We start from the raw sequence: 24,667 nt of genomic DNA on the forward strand, positions 1-24,667 counted from the left end.
TTCATCCTGCTCAAGAGATGCAGGGCAGGGTGGACGTCGGGAGGAGGCAGAGAGAGAGAGAGAGAGAAGAGGAGAGAGAGGGAGAGGGAAGGAGAGAGAGAGGGAGGGAAAGAGAGAGAGAGAAGAGGAGAGAGAGGGAGAGGGAAGGAGAGAAGAGGAGAGAGAGGGAGAGGGAAGGAGAGAGAGAGAGAGAGGGAAAGAGAGAGAGAAGAGGAGAGAGGGAGAGGGAAGGAGAGAGAGAGAGAGGGAAAGAGAGAAGAGGAGAGAGAGAGAGAGAGAGGGAAAGAAGGAAAGGGGGGAGAGAGGAAGGGAAGGGAAATAGATTGAATTAGAGAAACAGAAAAAAGCGAGTGACGGAGAAGGGTGTTGGATGGAAGACGTGATGACAGTGAGGTAGACAGAGTGAGAGGAAAGAGGAGGATAGAGAGAGGGAAAGAGAGAGGAGAGAAAGAGGGGGAGAAAGAAAGCCTGTTAGATTACATAACAGCACTCAACCACAGCAGTCTCTCTGTGGAGAAAACTCTACTTACTGTACTCCAGCCCCCTCACACAACACACACACGCACACACACACACACACACACACGCACACACACACACACACACACACGCTCATACACACACACACGCACACACACACACACACACACACACACACACACACACACGCACATACACACACACACACACAGTGAGAAACATACACATGATAAATATAGATATCATTAAAATGAGCACTCTACTGTGCCCTCAGCCAACTCAGATCTGACACATCACTTCCACCAGTGAGAAATATTAATAAGCATAGACAGCAAAATACCAACCATGCTAAATGAAGTCTCATTTTATCACACTACTGCAAGGCTGCTCTTCTCCTCTCTCAGAGATGCTAGCCTGACTAGCCTATCCTTGTGGAGTGCAGTCTTTCACATCAACTACACAACCAAGGAGAGGAGAGGAGGAGGGAGGAGGAGAAGAAAGGCGAGGGGAAAGAAGAGAGGAGGAGAGAAGAGGAAATGAGGAGGAGAGAAGAGGAGAGGAGGAGGAGAGGAGGAGGAGAGGAGGAGAGAAGAGGAGAGGAAGAGGAGAAGAGGAGAGGAGAGGAGGAGGAGAGAAGAGGAGGAGAGAGGAGGAGAGGAAAGACGAGGTTCCCAACTCCACTGCTTCTTATGCCCTCATCCTTCTCCCGTCTGTGGGAGTAGTTGAGTGATTTATTACTGCGCAAAGCCTGCATGGCTCCATGCTCGCTTGATTTCAGCAAATTGAAAAGGCAAATCCTTTAATCCAGCGTTCCACGCCGCCCGCCCCCAACTGCCCGCTCTCAGGGGACACAGGACCACACGGCCACAGGCCACCGCCGCCAAAGAGGAATGGACGCTCGAAAGCCGCTTACCCGCAGACAGCCAATGAGAACCCGGCACAGAGGCCAGAGGAGTGGAAGTGTATGTATGTTGGTGGTGTGGTGTGGTGTGGTGTGGTGTGTGTGCGTGTGTGTGTGTGTGTGTGTGTGGTGGGTAGATGCATTAGTGTGTGTATGTGTGTGTGCATGTGTGCATGTGCGTGTGCATGTGTGTGAAAATATGTGTGTGTGTGTGTGTGCTGTTAATGTGGTGAGAACAGGGTCAGTAGTCCTGATGGATTTAATCCGCTGATCAAGCACTGAAGGGCCAGAGACCGCAGAGTCACGCAACACACACTATCTGTGACATAACACCCCTAACTCACACACACACACACACACCTTTAACACACACACGCTACCTTACACAGTCAGTAGGCATCTGTCATTGCCTCTTATTCTTGATATTTATTCAAGAATATTTAATATTTAATATTTACAAAATGGTTTATTAATCACACTCAGGGCAGCTGCTAAATAATTTGGGCCCTATGACAGACAATAATTCTGGGCCCTCTGATAATATATAGTATTAAGTAAGTAAGTAAGTAAGTATATATACCCTTTTGGTCTCTGCATTTATCCCAATCCGTGAATTAGTGAAACACACTCAGCACACAGTGAACACACAGTGAGGTGAAGCACACACTAATCCCGGCGCAGTGAGCTGCCTGCATCAACAGCGGCGCTCGGGGAGCAGTGAGGGGTTAGGTGCCTTGCTCAAGGGCACTTCAGCCGTGCCTACTGGTCGGGGTTCGAACCGGCAACCCTCCGGTTACAGGTCCGGAGTGCTAACCAGTAGGCCACGGGGGGCTCTCTGGGGGTCAAACTGCTATGTAACATGAACATTAATATGACTATAAAACTCATCAGCCAATGTTGTGCAATGTTTGGCCAAGATACTGAGACCTCCCCAGATATTCAAATCTATGTTATTTTGCCGCTACCACTCCTTGCATCAATCTAACTTGTATCATCAAATGGGCTTCAACAACTACAGTTGTCTAATCACACATGTATGCACACATGTACAAATACACACAGGTACATGCACATACACACACACACACACACACACACACATACACACAATTTCTCTCCCTCTCCCTCTCTCTCTCTCTCTCTCTCTCTCTCTCTTTTTCTCATATACACACACACATCATTTCTCTCTCTCTATCACACACACACACACACACACACACACAAACACACACACACACACACACACACACACACACCAGCTCCAGCTTACTTTCATCTCTTCGGGGATGAACACTTTGCGAGCCTTCTTGATCATGGGCTGAGGCTTGAGCTCCTCCTCGGAAAACTTGCGCTTGCGCGGGTCGAACATCTCCTGGCCCGGCACGCTGGACAGTGCCAGGTCTGCCGGGTCCGGGTGGTAGCTCATGGAAACGTGGATGCTGTCGGGGTCAATGGGGCTGGGGGTGTTACGTGAAGGCGGCAGCACTGGAGGAGACAACAAACAAACACACAAACAAAACCTTTATTCACAAGTGATCTAATAGTCTGGTTATATGCAGAAGTGTATGGTAGTCTTGGGTAGTAGATGATGCCATGGTAACCATAGACATTATGCCTCAGTCCATGCATATGAAGAGCTAGAGGACTATTTCCACTGTTAAACTTTTGCTTTTATTAGGCTATTTAAATTCACCTAGTTAAATTGTATAGCATGTAACTACACAGAATCGAACTGAATTGAGTTGAGTTGAACTGAATTGAGTTGAGTTGAACTGAATTGAGTTGAGTTGAACTGAATTGAATTGAGTTGAGTTGAGTTGAGTTGAGTTGAGTTGATCTGAATTGAGTTGAGTTGAGTTGAGTTGATCTGAATTGAGTTGAGTTGAGCTGACTTGAGTAGAGTTGAACTGAATTGAACTGAAACCAGTCAGATGTTGTTTGTGGTGTGCTGTGCCATGTGTTCACCACTGGGGAAAGTCTGGGAGTTTCAGCAGTCCTACTGAGAGCACAAGGGCCGCTCACTGCTGAATGTCCTCCTCCCTTTATTTACATAACAAACCCAACAAGTTCGCTCAGATAAGAGTGTGTGTGTGTGTGTGTGTGTGTGTGTGTGTGTGTGTGTGTGTGTGTGTGTGTGTGTGACATACAGTACTGTATTTATCTGTTTGTTTTCTTTGCTCATGTTGGTCATGTTTCTATGTTCATCTAAACATGATGTTTGAAAACATGAAACCTGTAGTTTAGTTGAGAGCTCTACTAGACACCGAACCACACACAAATGCACAAAATAAACAAAACAACACATCAATCATCAATTAAATGGTGTTTGTGTGTGTGTGTGTGTGTGTGTGTGGACAATGGCATTACAAATTGCATTCTAAACAAATAAGTGGTTCATTTGTTGGTCCCATCCACTGTTCTGAAGTAGCAAACCGAGTGGTGACTACACAGCTCTGGTTATTTAGAGCTATGTGATCTAGTCATGTGATCATGTTCATATACATCCACACATGTGAAGAGGGGGGGCATCACAAGCTGAAAGAACACACTGCTTATGATGCAGACTTCAACAGGTGCGTGCGGGTGTGTGTGTGTGTGTGTGTGTGTGTGTGTACGTGTGCGTGTGTGTGTGTGTGTGTGTGTGTGTGTGTGTGTGTGTGTGTGTGTAATGTTAGGTAATGTAAGATGTCAGGATGGGAGACTAATAATGAGGAAAGCAGTTGTACCCCCACGGATACACACACACACGCATACATACACCCACACACACACACACGCACACACACACACACACACACACATACACACACACACACATACACATACACACACACACACATACACATACACACACACTAACTAGAAACATGCTATGTCATTCTGCTGCCCCTCAGGGCAGATGGGTGTTCCTTTTCTCTTACTTTCTCTCTCTGTCTCCTTTTTCTCTCCTCCTTTCTCTCTCTCTCTCCCAACACCATTTGCATCAGGGCAGACAGGTGGAAGATGCTCGGTCTCATACCATTCTATCACCTCTGTATCAGTGTGAAGCGCTGGGAGATGCTGTCGCAGTCTGCTGTACGCAGATACACTGATAACAACATGCACACACCCACACACACACACACACACACACACACACACACACACACACACACACACACACACACACACACACATATACACATGCACAGACACACACACACAGAGAGAGAGAGAGAGAGAGAGAGAGAGATATAGAAAAGAGAGGCTGCCTGCTATACACTGCTATACACTGCTGAAATATCCGATTTTGTTTACCGTGCTCGGAGTGCAGCCTTACAACACTGTTTACAGCTCTTCGAGTCACGGTAAAATGTCATTTTTGGTACATAGCTAATTTAGATACACCTATGGTGTGAGTGCTTGTGTTTCTTTAGGAATCTGCCGTCTTGGTTTGTATAGAAATGGATATTAAGTGACACATACACGCAAGACGGTGGAAATACGGGACCGACGGTAATAGGGGGAGTTCCGATACACACATAACTACATACAACAACATCACAACATCCATTGCCGAGTCTAAATTTATGCTGTGAGCGATGATTCTAAGCCTAACCAGCTTTGTGGTCTGTTTCAAAGTCAGTTGTTACCAACTACAAGTATGGGCCATTGTTGGTATTTAGAAGCTGTTGGGTGATTTTTGGGCCTCAGATTTCAATCTGCTACATTCTGAGACCCCGTACGTAGGACAAATGCATATATTTACATGCTGTTTGGCTTTTTATTTACATGAAAACGGTTCACTGAAAACGATTATTTCTGAAAACTCTGGCCAAAGTGGAGATTTGGGAAAATCCAGTGTCACGTTTTCATGTACAGTAAACAGGGGAAATGGCGTTTTTGTATTGTGACATGTTGTTCCCTCATTTGTTTGAAATCTCTGATTGCCCAGTGGTTTGCTCCGGGGGTTCGTGATACCCTCCCCAGCTGTTTTTTGCATCGGTGTGAACAGAATTATTTTAAAAAACGAAAGAGGGGGAAATATCCATTTTTCAGAATACCCTGCTATGTATAAACGTGGACATAACAAATTGTTCCAAAACAACACTCAGATATTTCTTCCCTGGTTTAAAGAAACCAATCAAAATGCACCCTTCAGCAGTATCTAAATGCTATTTCAAAAATGTTCCCAGGCGGAGGAAGGTACCTGAGGAATTATGAGATGATGCCTATAACTCACTGTCAGATTCTGCTCCCAGTTCTCTCATACTGTTCTCTAGATTACACACGCCTCAATCATATCATACTGTTCTCTCTCTTCTCTTGAACAAGTAAAGCTCACTCACTAGGATTCACTGAAGTAGCCCAGAGCTTTACAGTAATGACCAAGCCAGCCTTCACATAGCCAGAACTACTGAACTGCTGAACAAATTCAATAAACTATTCAGCAAACTGTTGAACAAACTGATCAGCACAAAGGCATCAGGCTTTCACTGCCACATCAAAACGAAAGAGTGAATCAGTAGGCAAAAGGCTAAGCTTTACATTCACATAAAGCATGCATAGTATGGACTGAGGTCATACATCTTTGGTTACAGTTTTTCTCGATTGCTTTTACCTGCTTAAGTAAACTGGAATCCACTTGGTCTTCATGACTACTTTCTTTGCACAGAAGAAGTCATCTCTTGCGAATGTGTTCACACATTTTCATTGAGTTCACACATTTCTCACATCCTTTTGCAAAACAGTTAACACAGGTGTCATTCAAAAGCCCCAAACTCTATTGGTTTTCCCATGCTAAACAAAAGGAAAACATCTTTTCACAGGTGGTATAGATTCCTTGCATAAGTCTGAATCTCTGATACATCTGTGTGAAACTCCTTTGCACAATTCTTCAGCAATCATTCATTATACATAAGAGATGTCTGTTCTGTGTTGCTATTTGCAAGTATGGATCTAATGCACAATTAGACAAAGTACTGTATTGCCTATTTGGTTGAGAAAACCAAAAGGTCTTTACTGTAGGTCTATTTCGATGAAAAATGACAAGTTGTAGTTCAATGAAATGTACTGTTTTGCTGGGTATTTACTGTATGTCTTACATGTCAATGGCAGTTACATCTTGGGAGGAATGAATAAATTATTTTTTATTCAGTACATTTAGTCTTTTCACAGTTTTTTCTGATACCAGAAAAATGAGAAAGTAATGGAACAGACATAGCAAAAATGCTCATTTTGAGAACTAGATTTTGCATTTTGTTGTCCAGTGTGTAATGATTGATTAAAAAGTCTTTTTGAATTGGCAACAAGTTGTAGTGTTTGAAGGCAAGATTTGCTTTTGCTGCGTGTTTTAAGTGTTTTGAGAGAGTAACAGCCTTTTGCAAGCAAAATGTGTCATTTTGTCCAGAGTGCTTTTGTTCAGACACGGGTGTTAACTGTTTTGAGAATGTGATGTCAGAATTGACACAGGTATCAAAACTATCGAGAAAAACTGTAAGTATGTTCTGCGGACATAACTTTTTCAGCTAATGTGTTTAAGTATACATAGAGGGTCTACGTGTTTACTGAGGGTGTGCCTAAGTGTGTACTACGGACTGAGAAGTGTTTAGAGTAAGTATTTGCTAAGTAGGTAAACTACAGTGTAATTAAAGCATGCTGAGAAACTAGGGTTTTAACCTGAAGTATCTGTATTGAGTAATGTAAACATGTGGTTTTATTTTGTGCTGTATTTTATACTTTTTTTACTTTCTCTGATGCATCCTCAACTCATACATTCACAAGAAAAAGATAAAGATTTTCATTCCACCTGACTCAGTGTGTGTGTGTGTGTGAGAGAGAGAGAGAGAGAGAGAGAGAGAGAGAGAGAGAAAGAGTGAGATAGAAAGTGTGTGTGTGTGAATATATGTAATAATGGGGGAAGGGGGTTTAGTGTGTGTGTGTGTGTGTGCATGAGAGAGAGAGTGAGAGAGAGAGAGAGAGAGAGAGTGTGAATATACTGTACGTAATGGTGGGGGAAGGGGGTTTAGTGAGTTTGTGTGTGTGTGCATGAGAGAGAGAGAGAGAGTGAGAGAGAGAGTGAGAGAGTGTGTGAATATACGTAATGGTGGGGGAAGGGGGTTTAGTGAGTGTGTGCCCCTGTTTCTAGGAAATCCAGTGGATTTTAGGAAAATATTGTTTTTTACACCAGAGGGAATTCCATGGGTTTTTGGACTGTAGTTCATGACTGACTTCTGACTGAACACAACAGCAGCAGCAAATGCCACAACAAATGAGCAGATCACATCACACTGGTACACTCACTCACATCACTGTGGCAAATGCAATCCTGCTTGTAAGATATTTACTTTGTAGTATATGCCTCTCAGATAAATCCTAGGTCTTGACACATTTGATCTATTGATCTATCAATATATATATATATATATATATATATATATATATTTATATATTTATATTTTGTTGACACAACAAACAAAAAATTTAGTAAAACTGATAAGGTTGGGTTGGAGCTGACAGCACAGGCACTTTAAACAAAGGTAACAAAATAACAGTGTCTGGGTGTTGTTTCTCTTAGCTGCACATTGTCTTGTTGCTGGACATCATTAGCTAACAGTGAAGATCACATGCTAGTAGTTTTCTCCAGGGGGCGTACAGGCTGTGTGTTGGCTGTGTGTTGTATGAGTGGAGTATGTTTGATTCCCTTCCACATAGGCCTTGTCTTCCAGTGCATTCTCTCAAATATTTAAATCCTAAACCTGACCAAAGGACAACACGATACCACTGTCATGATTATGTAAAGTATGTTTTTACATTTACAGCATTGGGGTGAGGTGATACATGAGGTGATACCTTTGTTTTCATAACAGCAGCCTGTATGTCAGTCATACGTAAGTATAAGCAATACAATGGACAACCACATAGTACACATACTGCTGGGCCATGGGTTCCAACTGGACCAACAGCCTCCCTCCCTATACCACACCTGAGTTCCTTGCCAAAACCTACAGTGTATCTCTCTGAGCCTTACTGGTCTCTAATGTGCTGGGGCTTGTTCTCATACCGTTCATCCCTGAGACACACCTTAGGTGAACTGAACGTGCTGTCCATCCCTGAGACACACCTTAGGTGAACTGAACGTGCTGTCCATCCCTGAGACACACCTTAGGTGAACTGAACGTGCTGTCCATCCCTGAGGCAAACAACTCGCACCTGAAGGTATACAAATCTAACACCTCCTTAAAGTATGCTGACTACTACCGCATCCCTGATACACCTGTTTATGGTATGGAAATGAGAGAACACTGTTTATGCCTGAGGTATATTGGGCTTACCTGCTCTGGTCTTTTTACAACAATGTTTGGTTGGGTGTTTGCGTTGTGAGCTTTGTGTGTCTCTATCTAGCCAGGACTGTCAGGCAGGAGTGCGTGAGCAGTTGTTGGATATGGCTATGCCAGCGGCTGTCTAAAAATTCGGGGTTGTTGTGCAAGGGGCTTTAGGCTGCTATTACCTGACTGCGTTGTGTTGGGGAGGCAGCCGTGGGGAGGCATGGCGGCGGCGCTGGTGGCTCGGTTGAGGTTGACAACCGACGGTGAAGTCTGCGGCGGCAGGACCGGGGGCTGCTGGTGCTGGTGCCGGTTGCTCCGTTCGTGCAAAGCGGGGTTCGACGGGATTCCGTTCTCTGACAGAAACTCCTCCAGGTCCATGTACTCGAGCTGGAAGTGGTCGTCATCGTACGGCACAGTCTTGTCCCATAGAGTGGGCCCCAGGAAAGCGGACTGCGGGGCTGCGCTATCCTCCTCCAGAGACTTCGCTTTCTCCTCCTTCTCAAAACCTAAACACACACACGTCACACGTGAAGAATATCACACTTAAGATGACAGATCTTAACATCTAAATGCCATAAATATCCGTTGTGTCCATCGAGCTAAAATATACACGCTTCTCGCCTGTTCCATCATTCCACTGCAGTGCGCACCGCGTTCCGGTCAAATCTTCCAATGAACGGGAGACCTCTAAATGTGACTTTTAATCACCCTTTCACTATAGGCCTACTCTGTCACTCAAATAATAACGGAGCTCTCCTCTATCTCGTAGTTTCGTATTAGGTTGCCAGAAATATGAGGATGGGACGACATTGAATGTTTTCTGTGTATAAATACTGACTAACATTAAACAAGTGCGTAAATATGCATGCATCAAAAGCCTTTAGATGTCCAACCTTCATGGCGGAGCGGTAGTTTCATCGGATTTTCCAGAAGAGATTTCAGCACTCCGTGTGTTGGAGGTAGAAAAGTTGGATTCATTGGGGCAGGTCGAGACATCTCCACCGAGCTGCACTCCGCTAAGAATTATTTTAAAAAATATATGAAAAGTAGAAAAAAATACTCAAAGTCCACAGCAGATCAGGTCACGTAGATCGTCTTTGACTGACAGCAATACAGTGAGAGTGTGCGCGCGAGTCCCCGTGCTGTGCCACCGGTGCGGTTCACTCGCAGCAAAGCGCGCTAGTCTGGTGCGCGCAGCTGATCAGTTCCATGTGTGATACCACTGTCTAGTGACGTAAAACACCAGGGGCGGAGCGACTCTTCTCGCTTGGACGAGACAAATAAATGAAGAGCTGTGTGCGTTTTTCTTGAGCACTGTAAGCTGAGTTTGTTGATGTGAAGAACACATGAACGGCTACTGCACACACACAAAACCTCCCTGCAGTTAGCTATTATTGAATATTTGCAGGTTAATGCAATGTAGCCTAAGGCGACAAAGAAAAACAAACAAGGCGACACAGAAACAAACAGTGCCTACAGCGGAACCTTACAGTTATTCCAGAGGTTAAATTAATTTATATTTATCTGAACAAGGACCGACTGTCACACTCCCATACATCTCGGTGGATGGTAAGGCAAACTACATAATCTACTGTACGTGCAGTGTGTAGATCTACAGGCGCTGTGCGCGCGCGCGCTCCTGCCTGTGTGCCGAGCGCCAGCTTTTCCGCACGGACACACCTACCGTGAGCGGAGGCGTCGGGTAACGTGAACGGCAGAGTTGACCTACTTTTGTCCAATGGCAGCGCGGGATCTCGGGCCTCGGCACTCCCGCTCCACCGAGGTCACGCAGAGATTCATGTGTTCCTCACAGATATACACGGCAGCGGCAGAGTTTGAAAATACTGACAAAAACACAGGGCCTGACCAGTGGGCGGTGGTGGCGACAGAGAAGCTTCGCTTGACAGACGTGCTTAATAAGGTGTAGGCCTACTTTAGGGAAACATAGAATCTTGATCTTCAATCTTGATTAATCTTTTAAAAATTGTACAGTTCATTGTTTTTTCTCAGTTGCTTTGGCACATTTCTAAGATCAGAATGGTATCGGAACTCCCCCTATTACCGTCGGTCCCGTATTTCCACCGTCTTGCGTGTATGTGTCACTTAATATCCATTTCTATACAAACCAAGACAGCGGACTCCTAAAGAAACACAACCACCCACACCATAGGTGTATCTAAATTAGCTATGTACCAAAAATGACATTTTACCGTGACTCGAAGAGCTGTAAGCAGTGTTGTAAGGCTGCGTGTACACAACCGCTTGGAGCTCCAGTGGAATTTTAATTTCATGACGAGAATTCTCGGTCCGTTCATGTCCGTTCATGTGCCGTTGAAACGGTGTACATAGGCGACCCATCAGGCCAGCACTATAACTCCGAGCGTGGTAAACAAAATCGGATATTTCAGGCAGTAAATGCTCCCGTTAAGAACCAAACCAGATTTTGTTCAAATCTACACATCTATGGCTACTGAAAAATGTAAGGTTGATTTAGTAAATGTTATTTTGAAGTGTTAAAAAACATCGTTGTTTTAGAATTTCTGAACAAAAGTGGTGATAATCGGGGGTGTTACTATAATTCTCAAAACTGTTTGTTCAAACTCCATATCATCTTATCACTTGTGCACATCCTTGAATCAGTTTCTCCCCATTTTGAATAAATAGAAATGCTTTTGTACATTCAGACACACTGAAATGGGAATCAATACACTCTGATTTCATTACCCAAGAAGACATTCAGGGAGAAAATAACCTGGATGTTTTAGGACAGACTAATATTCTGTCTGACAGACATACATGCTCTCTCACAGAGAGAGAAAGCGAGAGAGAGATTACATGTCAGACTTCAGTGTATATGAGCGTACATCCCTGATGATTAATTCACTCCATTCATGACTTGTTCCTGTTCTTCATAATGTTCTCTGTCAATTACAAGGACGCCGGTCACTAATGATACTCTTTCAGGGGCTTCCCCATTCTGGACATTAAGAACACAATTTCAATAGCCAGAGACGACGTGCCCTCTCAACTCTCCATGGCAACCCTGGTTGCTAAAGCAAGGCGTCGCCGAGGCAGCTCGCTCAGGAAGTAGGTCAGGCTTTCAATCCTCTCCTTGCCGGTTGCCAGGAGTGACGGCCAGACAGAGGGAGGTGAGGAGACGGAAGGAGAAGAGAGGAGGATGGTGTGATCATGAGGGGATTTGAGGGAGGAGAGGAAATGGAGGATGGCGTGATCATGAGGGGAGTTGAGGGAGGAGAGGAGATGGAGGAGAGGAGGATGGCATGATCATGAGAGGAGTTGAGGGAGGAGAGGAGACAGAGGAGAGGAGGATGGCGTGATCATGAGGGGAGTTGAGGGAGGAGAGGAGGATGGCATGATCATGAGGGGATTTGAGGGAGGAGAGGAGGATGGCGTGATCATGAGGGGATTTGAGGGAGGAGAGGAGACAGAGGAGAGGAGGATGGCATGATCATGAGGGGATTTGAGGGAGGAGAGGAGGATGGCGTGATCATGAGGGGATTTGAGGGAGGAGAGGAGGATGGCGTGATCATGAGGGGATTTGAGGGAGGAGAGGAGACAGAGGAGAGGAGGATGGCGTGATCATGAGGGGAGTTGAGGGAGGAGAGGAGGGAGGAGAGTTGGCAGAGTGTGAGAGTGAGCCGTGGCCCACTGGTTAGCACTCTGGACTTGTAACCGGAGGGTTGCCGGTTCGAGCCCCGACCAGTGGGCCGCGGCTGAAGTGCCCTTGAGCAAGGCACCTAACCCCTCACTTAGCTCACTCCCCGAGTGCTGCTGTTGTTGCAGGCAGCTCACTGCGCTGGGATTAGTGTGTGCTTCACCTCACTGTGTGTACACTGTGTGCTGTTTGTGTTTCACTAATTCACCCATTGGGTTAAATGCAGAGACCAAATTTCCCTCACGGGATCAAAAGAGTATTTATACTTAGAGGAGGATGGCGTAATCATGAGATCAGAATAGTCTTACCTGTGTTTTGCTTTCCCATTCCCAGGGCCTGGTCGGGGTTGGACATATGTTTATTTTTAATGTGCATATTATGTGCATGCATGCCTATGAGTGAGTGAGTGAGTGAGTATAGGTGTGTGAATGTGAGCGTGTGTGTTTGTGTGTCATTGCACGTCTATGAGTAAGTGAGTGAGTGAGTGAGTGAGTATTCATATGTGTGTGTGTGTGTGTGTATGTGTGTGTGTGTGTTTGTGCACGTCTATGAGTGAGTGAGTGAGTATTCATGTGTGTATATGTGTGTGTGTCTGTGTGTGTGTGTGTGTGTGTGTGAGACTCATGAGCTGAACTTCCAGAGCTGGTTATATTTATCACCCTGGATCAATAGCTGCTGCCCCAGGCGAGCGTATATATTTAGCTTGACTTCCCTCACCACCAGCCCATATGATTGGTATCAGTGCGTCAGCTCTGAGCAGAGTACCCCCCACCCACATACACACACATGCACACACACACACCCATGCACACACACACACCCACGCGCACACCCACACACGCACATGCGCACACACACCCACACGCACACACACACACACACACACACACACACACATGCACACACACACACACATGCACACACACACACACACACACACACACACACACACACACACACACACACACACACACATCAAAACACATACATACACACAGCGTTGGACGGATGTCATCACCCGCACGGAGACCGACAGACACAGAGAGCACAGAGCACCCACAGCAGGGATGTCAGCACACTTTATTTGCCACAAAATAAATCCAAACCCTCTGAAGAGCATCACTGACATGTTGATCACTACAGTACACTGATCTTCTGTAGGTCTATTCTATGACAAGAATGAGACAGTGCCATGTCGACTCAAGCTCCACCAGCAACAGTAAAGGCTTGGTCAGATTACACAATTGTTTTGTTTGCCAAAATGGTCGTTTAGGGTTGACCTGACCATGTCAGAATATGCGATCATAGAACCATAAATTCTTGCCACGTCTTGGTCGGGAGATTGGCCACATTACAAGACCATGTAGTGTGCTTGTCATCCTTCGCATCACGTGTCGTCATAGTGTCAGTGTCAACACGGGTGTCGTGGGAGATTCCCCCCAAAAATTCTAGCATGCTAGGCTTTTTGTCGTGGTGTCATGGAATGTCACAGACAACAAATGACTGGTCGTTGAATATGTCACATTACAAGACACGTTCCTCCTTCAGCATCGTTCCCAACCTTTCGTATTCGTATTCGTATTTCGGAATTTATCGCCCAGCGACAACATCGGGGCAAAATTGGGCTGAAATCGTGTAATCTGCCCAAGCCATAACATGATGAACGGCAGAATAGCAATGTGGAAGCTTGGAAATCTCCAGAACAGAGTATATGACACAGAAGCTAAACCTTAAACATGATTACCTTAAACATGAAAGAGCTACAAACAAACAAATAGTCATATTCTGATGCCAAGTTCGTTCTGTCTACCCACAGGTCTGTTAGGGTTGGCTAAAACAGCAGCAGTTGCATAAATAGACTTAAACAGAGTTTTCAGGCATTTAGAGGGCTTGTATTCACAGCTGAGAATATGGAAGCTGTGCATAAATTCTCTAGACGATGCTCCCAGACACATATGTATGAGTTCTCTCTGTGGAAAGGGCTAGTTTTAAAGTCTAGATGATGCTCCTATACACATGTATGTGTACATGAGCTCTCTCTGTGTGAAGGGCTAGTTTTAAAGTCTAGATGACGCTCCTATTCACATATGTATGTGTACACGAGCTCTCTCTGTGTGAAGGGCTAGTTTTTAAGTCCAAAACTGCATTTGTGCGTGAGGAAGCAACGAAGGCGGCTTTGAGAAAGAAAGGCTGCTGACAGACTGACTGATGTGAGGCCTCTTTTTCTGCTCATGAAAGCAACACATCACAAAGAGCACAAAAATACATGCAGAAGAATGAAGAACAATGATGTGGGCCACGTTCAAAGACCTGTTCAGCCAGCTACGGAAAGAGAGAGAGAGAGAGAGAGATAAGGGGGGGGGGGGGGGGGGGTGAGCCTGCTGGGTTGAAGATTGGAGTTTGTTTAAGACTTTTGTTGAACTTGTTCAACAGAAGGAGAACAGAGGGCAAGCCTTTGTTTTCTGTAAGCAAGAAGACAAGAGGAAAGAGAAAGACAGGGGAAGGAAAAGAAACAGAAAAATAGAGAGACAGAACATGGAAAAAGGGGAGGAGAGAAGAGAGAGAGGCCAATTCATTTGAAGATAATTAATCTTAATACCCATAAAATCCTCCTGAAATCCATTTGAGTTTAATTAAAGAGACGTGGACATACACACACACACACACACACACACACACACACACACACATACACACACATACACACACACAGACTGATACACAGACACACACACACACACACAGACTGAGACACAGACACATACACACACACACACACACAGACTGAGACACACACACACACACACACACACACACACACCTGAGGGTTGGTTTTCCACTGGCTGCTACTGTATGTTGAGGTCTGGCGGCTCACATCTGAAGAGGCAGGTTAAAGAGGGCTGTGTGTGTGCGCATGTGTGAGTGTGTGTGTATGAGCGCTGGCCGCCGAGGCCTCGTCCGGCTCACACAGTCCCAGTGCGCTGGCCGCAGGGTGCGACCACGATGTGGCCTGGGTCAGGATACTGAGAGTGACACACAGAATAAACATAAACAGTAAATAAATAAACAAGGATAAACATACACATACACATCAGAGTAAAGTATTATTTTTATCTCACTGTAGCAACAAACCAAGACTGATTCCATATGAGATGTTTACAAGATGTTTACTTGGCAGATACAGTAAATTTAATCTTAATCTAAGAAGATTTTGACTTATTTTAAGTCAAATAATCTTCACACTCCAAAAATCTTTTCTTGCTTTTTAATCCATTTAAGCACAGGGGTTAATTGACAAACGTTTCGGCCTGATGGAAACGTTTGTCAATTAACCCCTGTGCTTAAATGGATTAAAAAGCAAGAAAAGATTTTTGGAGTGCGACCATTTGTTATTTTCTATGAGTTCCCTGGATTATGCACCCACAAAGAAACAAGAGAATAATCGGGAGAGCGCGGTGTTTGAGAAGAAAAAGTCAAAGAAGCTTACAAGAAAACTCAAAGTAAGTATCTTTAACTAAAGATACTAAAAACAATACTGAATAGATGTTTTATCTTAATATAAGATTATAACACTTGGTAAGATATAATTTTTTGCTGTGTAGGCTGGTAACGTTTTTGGATGATTTTTTCATTGAAGCTGTTCACTGATATCACTGTTGAAATGTAACATGGAATTTCATAGGCTTTTTTTTGTTCATGTGTACAGTATAGACTGCATGTATGTTTGTCTGTGTGTATGTGTGCATTTATATGAGATTGTGTTAATGTCTGTCTGTTAATGAAAGTGTATGTGTGTGTTAATCTATCCTGGCGAATTCTTTACAGAGTCTAACTGGTCCCTTGTTTTTTTCCCATAGACAGTAAAATACACAATTTTTCCCGCTATTTACAGTAGCCGATAAGAAAATTGTCATCCTACTACTAACTTGGTTGCCTCAACCTAATAAAATCCTATTTAACGCAGAGCCCTGGACTTTACCCTTGATCATCAGTGATATAATCTAATTCCACAGCTCTAAACTCACTAAAACGGAGGTGATGGTGATGAGGTTTACACGTTGTGGCTGAGCCAGTAAATGTTTTTGGAGGAAGGAGCTGTTGGGCCTGTGACGTCGGACTTAACAACCCGATGTGTGCACATGCCCCTGCGTGTCCCTGAGAGAGTGTATGTATGAATATGAATGTGTGTGTGTGTGTGTGTGTGTGTGTGTGTGTGTATTTTTGTGTTAAGGTGTGTGTGTGTGTGTGTGTGTTTGTGTTAAGGTGTGTGTGTGTGTCTGTGTGTGTGTGTGTTTTTGTGTTACGGTGTGAGTGTGTGTGTGTGTGTGTGTGTGTGTGTGTGTGTGTGTGTGTGTGTATGTGTGTGTGTGTGTGTGTATGTGTGTGTGTATGTGTGTGTGTGTGTGTGTGTGTGTGTGTGTGTGTGTGTGTATGTGTGTGTGTGTGTGTGTGTGTGTGTGTGTGTGTGCGTGTCTGGTCCCTGTGAGAGGCCCTACTCTAGGCACAGGGCCTCTTTGTGTAGGGAGTGTCCGATCCGCCCCACTTCCCCACTGTAAACACGTCTGAGAATAAGGATTATGTAAGACTGACAGCTGCACTCCCCCTGAGCACTCTCAGCCACCCCACCCACCCCGGACTTTCTCCAGAACAGTGGGGCCCAAAGTCTGGGCTGGGCCCCCCGGAGGGGTGTCGGGGGTCAGATGGGGTCGGCTATGGGGGGGTTGAAGGTGAGAAACGTAAGGACAAACCTAAACAACCAGCGAGAGGTCAGTCAGATTGACAGTCCTCTTACAGCACAGCAGCCTGTAACTATGACAAACCTGTTTGGTGATAACCGCTGTGATGCACTTATGTAATATGCCCAGGGCCTACTGCAGGGGTTTCAAATGTCCAGCCCAATTCCGGCCCACGACGTATGTCAAAATAATAATGTAATCCGGCCCTTGAGGGTATTTTTAATTGCGACAAACAACGATACTGATTAAAATAGACGATAGATCCAAGTACGGTGACAAATCCCATTTGTACTCTCCTCCACCATTTGCTAGACATCCAGAGCTTGATTCAAACCCAAAATCGCTGCACAAAGTTTTCAGGAAATACTTGTATTACACGCGAGAAACACAAAGACGTGCATTTGTAATGATGCAGGAGCGATGCAGGCCATAGTTTTGCACAAATTGAAGCAGAAATAGGCCTACACCAAATGTTGAAAAACGTTCACGTGTGATGAAGTCTTAGGTAGGTTATGTTATTCACCTATTCTGATTCTGAAGGAGAATATCCTTTTGGAGATTATGATCGATCGTCTATTGACAGTGATAGTCACGGTGCGTCTGTGAATGGAGGTGTGTCTTTGCGTGTATACGACGGTGTTCACTAAGCATATCATGCTTATTTCGACCCTCTGCCCAACATAGCTTGGAGGTTGCAGGTAACTGTGATGATAGTGTCTGTAATGGACGTGGTACAGACAGCAGGGCTAGTAGAAATAGGGCTCTGAAGAACTACAAAGTCACCCGCGATAGGAACTGATTTGACCAGGATACTTTATTGTAGGCCTTGTGGTTATATGCTAGGCTAGTAATAGTTTACTATTGTTGGTATACATCTTAGGTGTTTTCCTGTTAATTTGTTATGTGGGTAATATGACAAAAAAGAAAGTAAACCTTCTCAAATATGTTCATCCAGTATTTACTGAAAGCTGCATAATTTGCGGTGCTTGCCATCCAGTGGCAAATTAGATGGGTAAATGTACCCCCTTCATAAACTTTTGTTTATACTCAAATATTTTTACATTTACAGTAGGACTTTATCTCTGACCACTTTCAAGCCATGGCCTTTTGAAATTTTGATATAAAAATCCAATTGTGTTGCTTTCTTAAACTTGACGCCTAGTTATGAAAAAGTTATGAGAGGAAAATATTTGTATTTGGTGTGAAACACACACATAGACCTGTTTTTATGCTTTTTTGTTTGTTTTTATCATTTGTATTAATATTTATTTTATCATTATTTTATTTATAAGCTAAGGTTGCTAGCACAGGTGTCTAAAAATAGATAAAAATACTTGCACTTTCTGTTTGTAGTTTTGTGTTTGAACATACAGTATTTGAAAAAAACATTGCATTTTAGGAAATAGCATAATACAAAATAATAGTTTTTTTTGTATTATTCTTTAACACTGACGTGGCCCTCCAATCAAATGACATTGGCAGAAGTGGCCCCCAGCTCATTTGAGTTAGAAACCCCTGGCCTACTGTTTAGCCTATATGTTAGAAGTAGCTAGCCTGATTATTGATATGATGACATGTGCATCAACATAATAAACATTTAATTGACAGAAGCTCAGTGTAAAAAAGTTAAAATGTTTTAAACAACAGCTATAATCAAATAAATGAAATGAGAAATGTTCAACTGACGCAATATTTAACTGATTGATGAAAGAGGGTTAATGTTTTCATCCTAGATCCTACATGTTTTCTCTAGAATCGTCCCATCTTAGGTGAGGGGCTTTCTCATACAATAATCCATATGTGTGTTGTCTTACTTGACGTAGTACTTCACTCCGTCTGCTGCATAGGCCTCCTCCCACCCATTAGGCAAGCCTGGGGAGAGAATCAACAATCAGGACACACACACACACAGTTACTCATACTCACTCAATTACTCTCTCTCTCTATCACACACACACACACACACACACACACACACACACACAGAGATAGAGAGAGAGAAACACACATACACACACACACAGCACAAACAAAATGTCTTGCAGGGATGTTTTTATGACTAGATCTAAACCCTCTTTTTTACTTCCTGTTGGTGATCCCCAATCTCCTCTCCTTCCAGGCTTTCTGTGTGTCTGCTGTCAGATGCTGGGAAATCTCTTCCTACTACTGACCCCACCAGAGAAGAGCATCAGTGTAAGCAGAGCCCTCACTTCACTGTACAGTACAAGTTACTGCAAATCTCTGTCTCTCAAACACACACACACATTCACCTACACTCACTTTCCCAAACCCAGATGCACTCACACATGGGAGCACAGTAGAGTTAGAGTTATAAGTTATGTGTGACTCTCTTTCTGTCAAACACACACACACACACCTGCACAAACCTCTGAAATGGCACACGCAGAATTACAGTAAAGGTGTGTGTGTATAACTGAGCCCAAGCCCTTGGGGTTACAGTGTTCCCTCTGGAACAGGATCCCAGTTTAACCCATTAATACAGTAGACAGCGCTTTGCATGTGTGTGTGTGTGTGTGTGTGTGTGTGTGTTCATCTGCGTTTCCTGTAGAACACAATCCCACCACTCTGCCCATACAGTAGATGCTTTGCGTATCTCTCTTTGTGTGTGTGTGTATATGTGTTCCCTGTGGAACACTATCCCTCCTGTCTTCCTGTACACTGTACACTGTACACTTCACACGTCTGAGCGCGCTCACAATGCAGCCTGTATCTGCTGCTAATGGCTTTTCTCACCTTCAGGCGTCAGAGGGCACAAAGCCACGCTCCCCGAGAGGAATACACTCCACAATGAGCTTACAGAAGCACACCGCGTCCACGGCTCACCTGCAGTTAACGTCTGACGGAACAGGGTCACCTGCGGCCGATCGCATTTCATATCTCTGCCCTGTCTGTCCCTCACACACCACTCTTATTGGACCATAAAGACGAGGCGTAGTCTCTGGGGCTGGTACACCTATGGCTCTCATCTTCATGAGGAAAAATTATAGGTGCTTTCCAGACACCTGTATCTTATACTGATCGGGTAATCTGTAAAGGCTGGGCTCTAGATAGTAGATTATTGAATCATAGATTAGGTTATTGTACATTGATTGAATATTGATTGGGGTCTTGCATCAAGGTAAACATCTTCCCTCTCTCGCTAATGGGACCCAATGGTAGCAACACTTTGAGGTCATTTTGTTTTCTGCTCCTGAACTCTGATTTGCTGTGGACTGAGAAGACTCCACTCTGTGATAGGTCAGTTCCGCAAAACGCACTGCAGTATTTAGACCACCATTGGGTGTCAAGTGTCTGCATTCCAGCTTCCTCTTCCTGTCCCACCTCCCTGCAGACGAGAGGCTTTCTAGGATCGACTGTCAGCCGAATCCGTCAGGACACCATTATTTACATTTGGGCAGCCGTGGCCTACTGGTTAGCGCTTCGGACTTGCAACCGGAGGGTTGCCGGTTCGAACCCCGACCAGTAGGAAGCGGCTGAAGTGCCCTTGAGCAAGGCACCTCACTGCTCCCCGAGCGCCGCTGTTGTTGCAGGCAGCTCACTGCGCCGGGATTAGTGTGTGCTTCACCTCACTGTGTGTTCACTGTGTGCTGAGTGTGTTTCACTAATTCACGGATTGGGATAAATGCAGAGACCAAATTTCCCTCACGGGATCAAAAGAGTATATATACTTATACTTATGTATTCATGTATCAGGCTCTTTTTCCAAATTATATGTAGGCCTACCTTTGCTGTACATACATTTACATCTTCTTCTGACTGCAATTGTTGATGTTTGCTACTGTAGATGTTTGCTAGTACCGTTTACCACAGCCACTTTCGATTTCCAAACTATAGTGTCATCAGGGACGTAGTGGAGGCTAAACGTAAGTAAACACAGTTTATCCACCTCTGAAATTTTAGAAATAGAGTTTATCCACCTTTTATTAAAGTTTATTCACCTCTCAAAAGAGTTTATTCACCAATTACATCTTTTAACATTCAAAAATCACACTGTATTGCACCTTCACAATATGTACACTCATCAACACTCTAGGAACCATTTGATACCACTAGTATTGTTATAAACATTGGACAATAACCTCCACCTTCATCAAACATGTTCTAAATGCCTTTTTTTTTTAAAAAAACACTACCGCATGGTGCAGTCCACCTTACCGAGAACAAAGAATTGATAGTTTAACCAGCTCTTATTTTACCACTACACCCCTGAGTGTCATCCCCTCTGGTTGCTGATTGGCCCATCTTTTGTGGTGTGATGAAAACGTTAGAGAATCAAGGTGTTCCGGACTGGTATCACCCTGAGAGGAGATCTCGGTGGGCGTGGCTAGGCTATATTCCCATTGCAGATCACTCCTCATATTCCCATATTCCCATCGGCCTACAGCTCCACAGCTCAGATCTCCAATCCCACTCCAGCTGCCTCACAGCTCAGTTACGTCTCCCACTGGCCTACAGCCACACAGAGAAGCTGCTCAGAGACCCCCATGGCCTGTCCTGAATAAGAGGGGCAAATAGATCAGGCGAGGTACCCCAACCCCATGGCCTGTCCTGAACAACAGGGGCAAATAGATCAGGCGAGGTACCCCAACCCCATGGCCTGTCCTGAACAACAGGGGCAAATAGATCAGGCGAGGTACCCCAACCCCATGGCCTGTCCTGAATAACAGGGGCAAATAGATCAGGAGAGGTGCTCAGTGAGCAGCGAGGGGGTAAAACTGACAGGGGTAAGGGAAGTGGAAAGAAGCACTGGGGTGTCAGAACACAGGGAAGGAGGTACTGTTAGGGGAAAGAGGGGCACAGTGGGGGACAGAAAGGGGAAGATAAACACACACACACACACACACACACACACACACATTTACACTGAGAGGGTAAATAATCAAGTAAATAAGGAAGGCCCAGGGGGCCCTAGGGAGGGTACTGACTGTCCACCTCAGTTGACTCCCAGCATTCACATTGATTCAATTAGGCTTTAACTGCATTTAATGATTTACTGGGAGCTTGTGAAGACCAATGAAAGCTACGCTGACATTTAAGATGACATCTGCTTGTGAGGAAGAGAGGTCTCAGTCACACACACACACTCACTCACATGGTGTGTGACGTCAGCTGAACGCTCAAACACAGAGCCGGACATTGCCAAGGTTTTCAGTCAGGGGAATCAGAGGAAATATGATCCATTAGGCTCTTACGTGTTTCACTAAATGTGACTCATATTTGATTCAGACTTTCTCAAATAATGAGTTTATTTGTTTTCGGTAAGCCTGTGTATGTAACATATCTCACAGGGATTCTATTTCCTAGGCCTTGCACTGATCCTAAGAAATAGAATATCACTTGTCGTCTAGAGCAATTACTTTTTTGCTGCTGTGAGACTAAAATTCCCTGTAGTCTTACTGTATGTCATCATGACTTTTCTCTTCTTTCAATTGATTAAAAACTCCAGTCCAATGCTGGTCTACATCTTTACGTGTGGTCAGAAGCAGACAGACCGTAAGCTACACAAACACTCACATGTCACACTGAGACAGTCACTTTGCAGTTGAGGGCTCTGTTAAAAGACCACACCACACAGAGAAGAGATAGGCATGTATTCCTTAATCTAACTCTGGAGTGGGCCGCGAATAAGCTCATTTCCCAAAAGGTTTGCGTATTCCTTCAAGGGTGAAGAGGAGACCTACTGGTGCACAGCTTTGTGGTGTGGAAACAACCACTTGCTCTTGTGGCCAAGACACAGAGGATTGTAGTGGACTTTAGGAGGGCCAAGACTAACCTGATTTCAGGGCGGAGTTAATACACCTGCACCTGAGTGTTTCCGATTGATGCTGCCTATTTTTGGTTATCACCTGGAGAGAAGAAATACTCTTTTCTGATTGGATGGTGGGGTGGCTATTAATTCTGAATAACAGGACACCGTTCCATATTGGCTGTGGGGGAGTTCTTTGCCCCTCGCCCTCGTCCATTAATTCTGTATAACAGGACACCTCGGTGGCCGTTATCCCTTACTTAAATAGTACCTGTGAACATGTAACCTGTATGCTCTGATGAAGGCATTTTGTCGCAACGCGTAAGCCTACTTAAATTAAAGGCTTTTTAAATATAAAAACCAGTGTGCCTTTTTTTTTTTGGTTAGACTTACACCCTTTAATGAAGTTTAACATCCCTCCTGAGATGTGAAGGCCAAGACTAACGCTTTTTCTATCATAACGGAAAGGCGGAGGTAGTAGAAAACTACAGGTACCTGAGTGTCTGCACCTTGCCAACAAACTGGACTGGAAGTGCAACATTGAAGACGCAGCAGGTCCACATGGGCGGATTATGAACGTTCGGGCCCCTGGGCCCAGATGTATTAAGGGCCCCCCATTTATTGTGGTATATGTGGGAGGTGGGGTTTGGGGGTCCTCCCCCAGAAATCTTTTAATTTGTTTGATGTGATTTCCTGTATTCTGGTGCATTTTGGGGATGGCCAATACCAGAGGTGGAAAGTAACGAAATACATTTACTCACGTTACTGTATTGAGTAGTTTTTCTGTGTATTTTGTATTTTTTAAGTAGTTTATAAAATCTGTATTTTAAATTTTACTTGATTACATTTTGAGTGAAGTATTGTACTTCACTACATCAAAAATCCCATCCGTTACTTGAGTAAAAAAAAAAGTTAAGACTAACGAAAACGGAAAGGGAGAGAAAAAAATCGCGCCCTAAACCACTAGCCTAGTGATAATGATCAGCATGTAGCCTACAACAGCACATGAATTAAACTGGCGCCATGCAGTCTTTCTGAAAGTGATGGAGACTGGATCACGAAATGCATCAGATTAGCCTAACCTATGAAAGTGTATTTTCCGCTATTCCAATCGGTTGTCTCAGTTCGTTTTAGCACTAATGATTGCGGATATATTTAAGCAAACACCATGGGATTTCGTGTTTTGACGTTTGTGCTCACCTTTCTTTGGAAAGAAGTTTATTAGCAGTTGTTTCCCCTCGTTTTGATGTCTCTCTTTTTCCTGTTTTGGCCTTTGTTTTTAGTAACCTGACTTGGTTTTCTTGGAACTTTTTCAGTTTCAGGACCACTTATGTTTTGCAACAATAAGGTTGCAAAGGTCTTGGGAGAGCTTTTTGCTTTTATCCATCATGAGATGTTTCTTGTGTGACACTAGCAAAAAAATAAAAAAGATTAGACCTACTTCAACAGTAGCCTATAATTAGTCTACACTATAGGCCTACTCACTGAACCACCTTGCTTATTGTCTTTGCACTTTGCTTATTGTGTGGATTCATACTGTATGATTTAAACTGGCATATCTTACATAGACAGTGTTGCAGAACTGTTTTTACATACAAGTTGGTTCAATATTGCAAACAACTCATATATATATTTTACCACGTCTGCTCGCGGACCACTTGGGATAGCTTGCGGACCACCAGTGATTCCCGGACCACACTTTGAGAAACACTGGTCTACGAATATGACAGTGGTCCAGTCAAATCTTTTACTGTCTATGGTCAAATCCCAGCCGAGCTACTGTAGCTCGACTTACCTGTG

General features: G+C 44.2%; 2 protein-coding genes across 5 annotated transcripts in view; both read right to left on the reverse strand.

The window, feature by feature from the left end:
• hlfb (HLF transcription factor, PAR bZIP family member b) overlaps positions 1–10,145 on the reverse strand; it is a 10,860-nt gene extending 715 nt beyond the window's left edge. The window contains exons 1-4 of one of the 2 annotated variants that reach the window (XM_042087514.1): positions 9,582–10,145; positions 8,871–9,194; positions 2,652–2,866; positions 1–6 (exon numbers count right to left, since the gene is read on the reverse strand). The exon at positions 1–6 is cut by the window's left edge and continues 715 nt beyond it. In XM_042087514.1, the coding sequence (XP_041943448.1) occupies positions 1–6; positions 2,652–2,866; positions 8,871–9,194; positions 9,582–9,684 (648 nt within the window). In that variant the 5' untranslated portion in view covers positions 9,685–10,145. Of the gene's footprint in view, positions 10–2,651; positions 2,867–8,870; positions 9,195–9,581 lie in introns of both variants that reach the window. The other variant, XM_042087513.1, reaches the window with a different exon arrangement.
• A 5,040-nt stretch (positions 10,146–15,185) lies between these two features.
• Positions 15,186–24,667, reverse strand: part of stxbp4 (syntaxin binding protein 4) — a 56,047-nt gene continuing 46,565 nt past the window's right edge. For 2 of the 3 annotated variants that reach the window (XM_042087546.1, XM_042087547.1), the window contains exons 21-22: positions 18,915–18,972; positions 15,186–15,387 (exon numbers count right to left, since the gene is read on the reverse strand). In XM_042087546.1, coding sequence (XP_041943480.1) covers positions 15,255–15,387; positions 18,915–18,972 — 191 coding nt within the window. In that variant the 3' untranslated portion in view covers positions 15,186–15,254. The remainder of the gene's footprint in view (positions 15,388–18,914; positions 18,973–24,667) is intronic. The other variant, XM_042087548.1, reaches the window with a different exon arrangement.

The sequence above is a fragment of the Alosa sapidissima genome, chromosome 3 (assembly GCF_018492685.1).
Source record: "Alosa sapidissima isolate fAloSap1 chromosome 3, fAloSap1.pri, whole genome shotgun sequence".
Lineage (NCBI taxonomy): Eukaryota > Metazoa > Chordata > Actinopteri > Clupeiformes > Clupeidae > Alosa > Alosa sapidissima.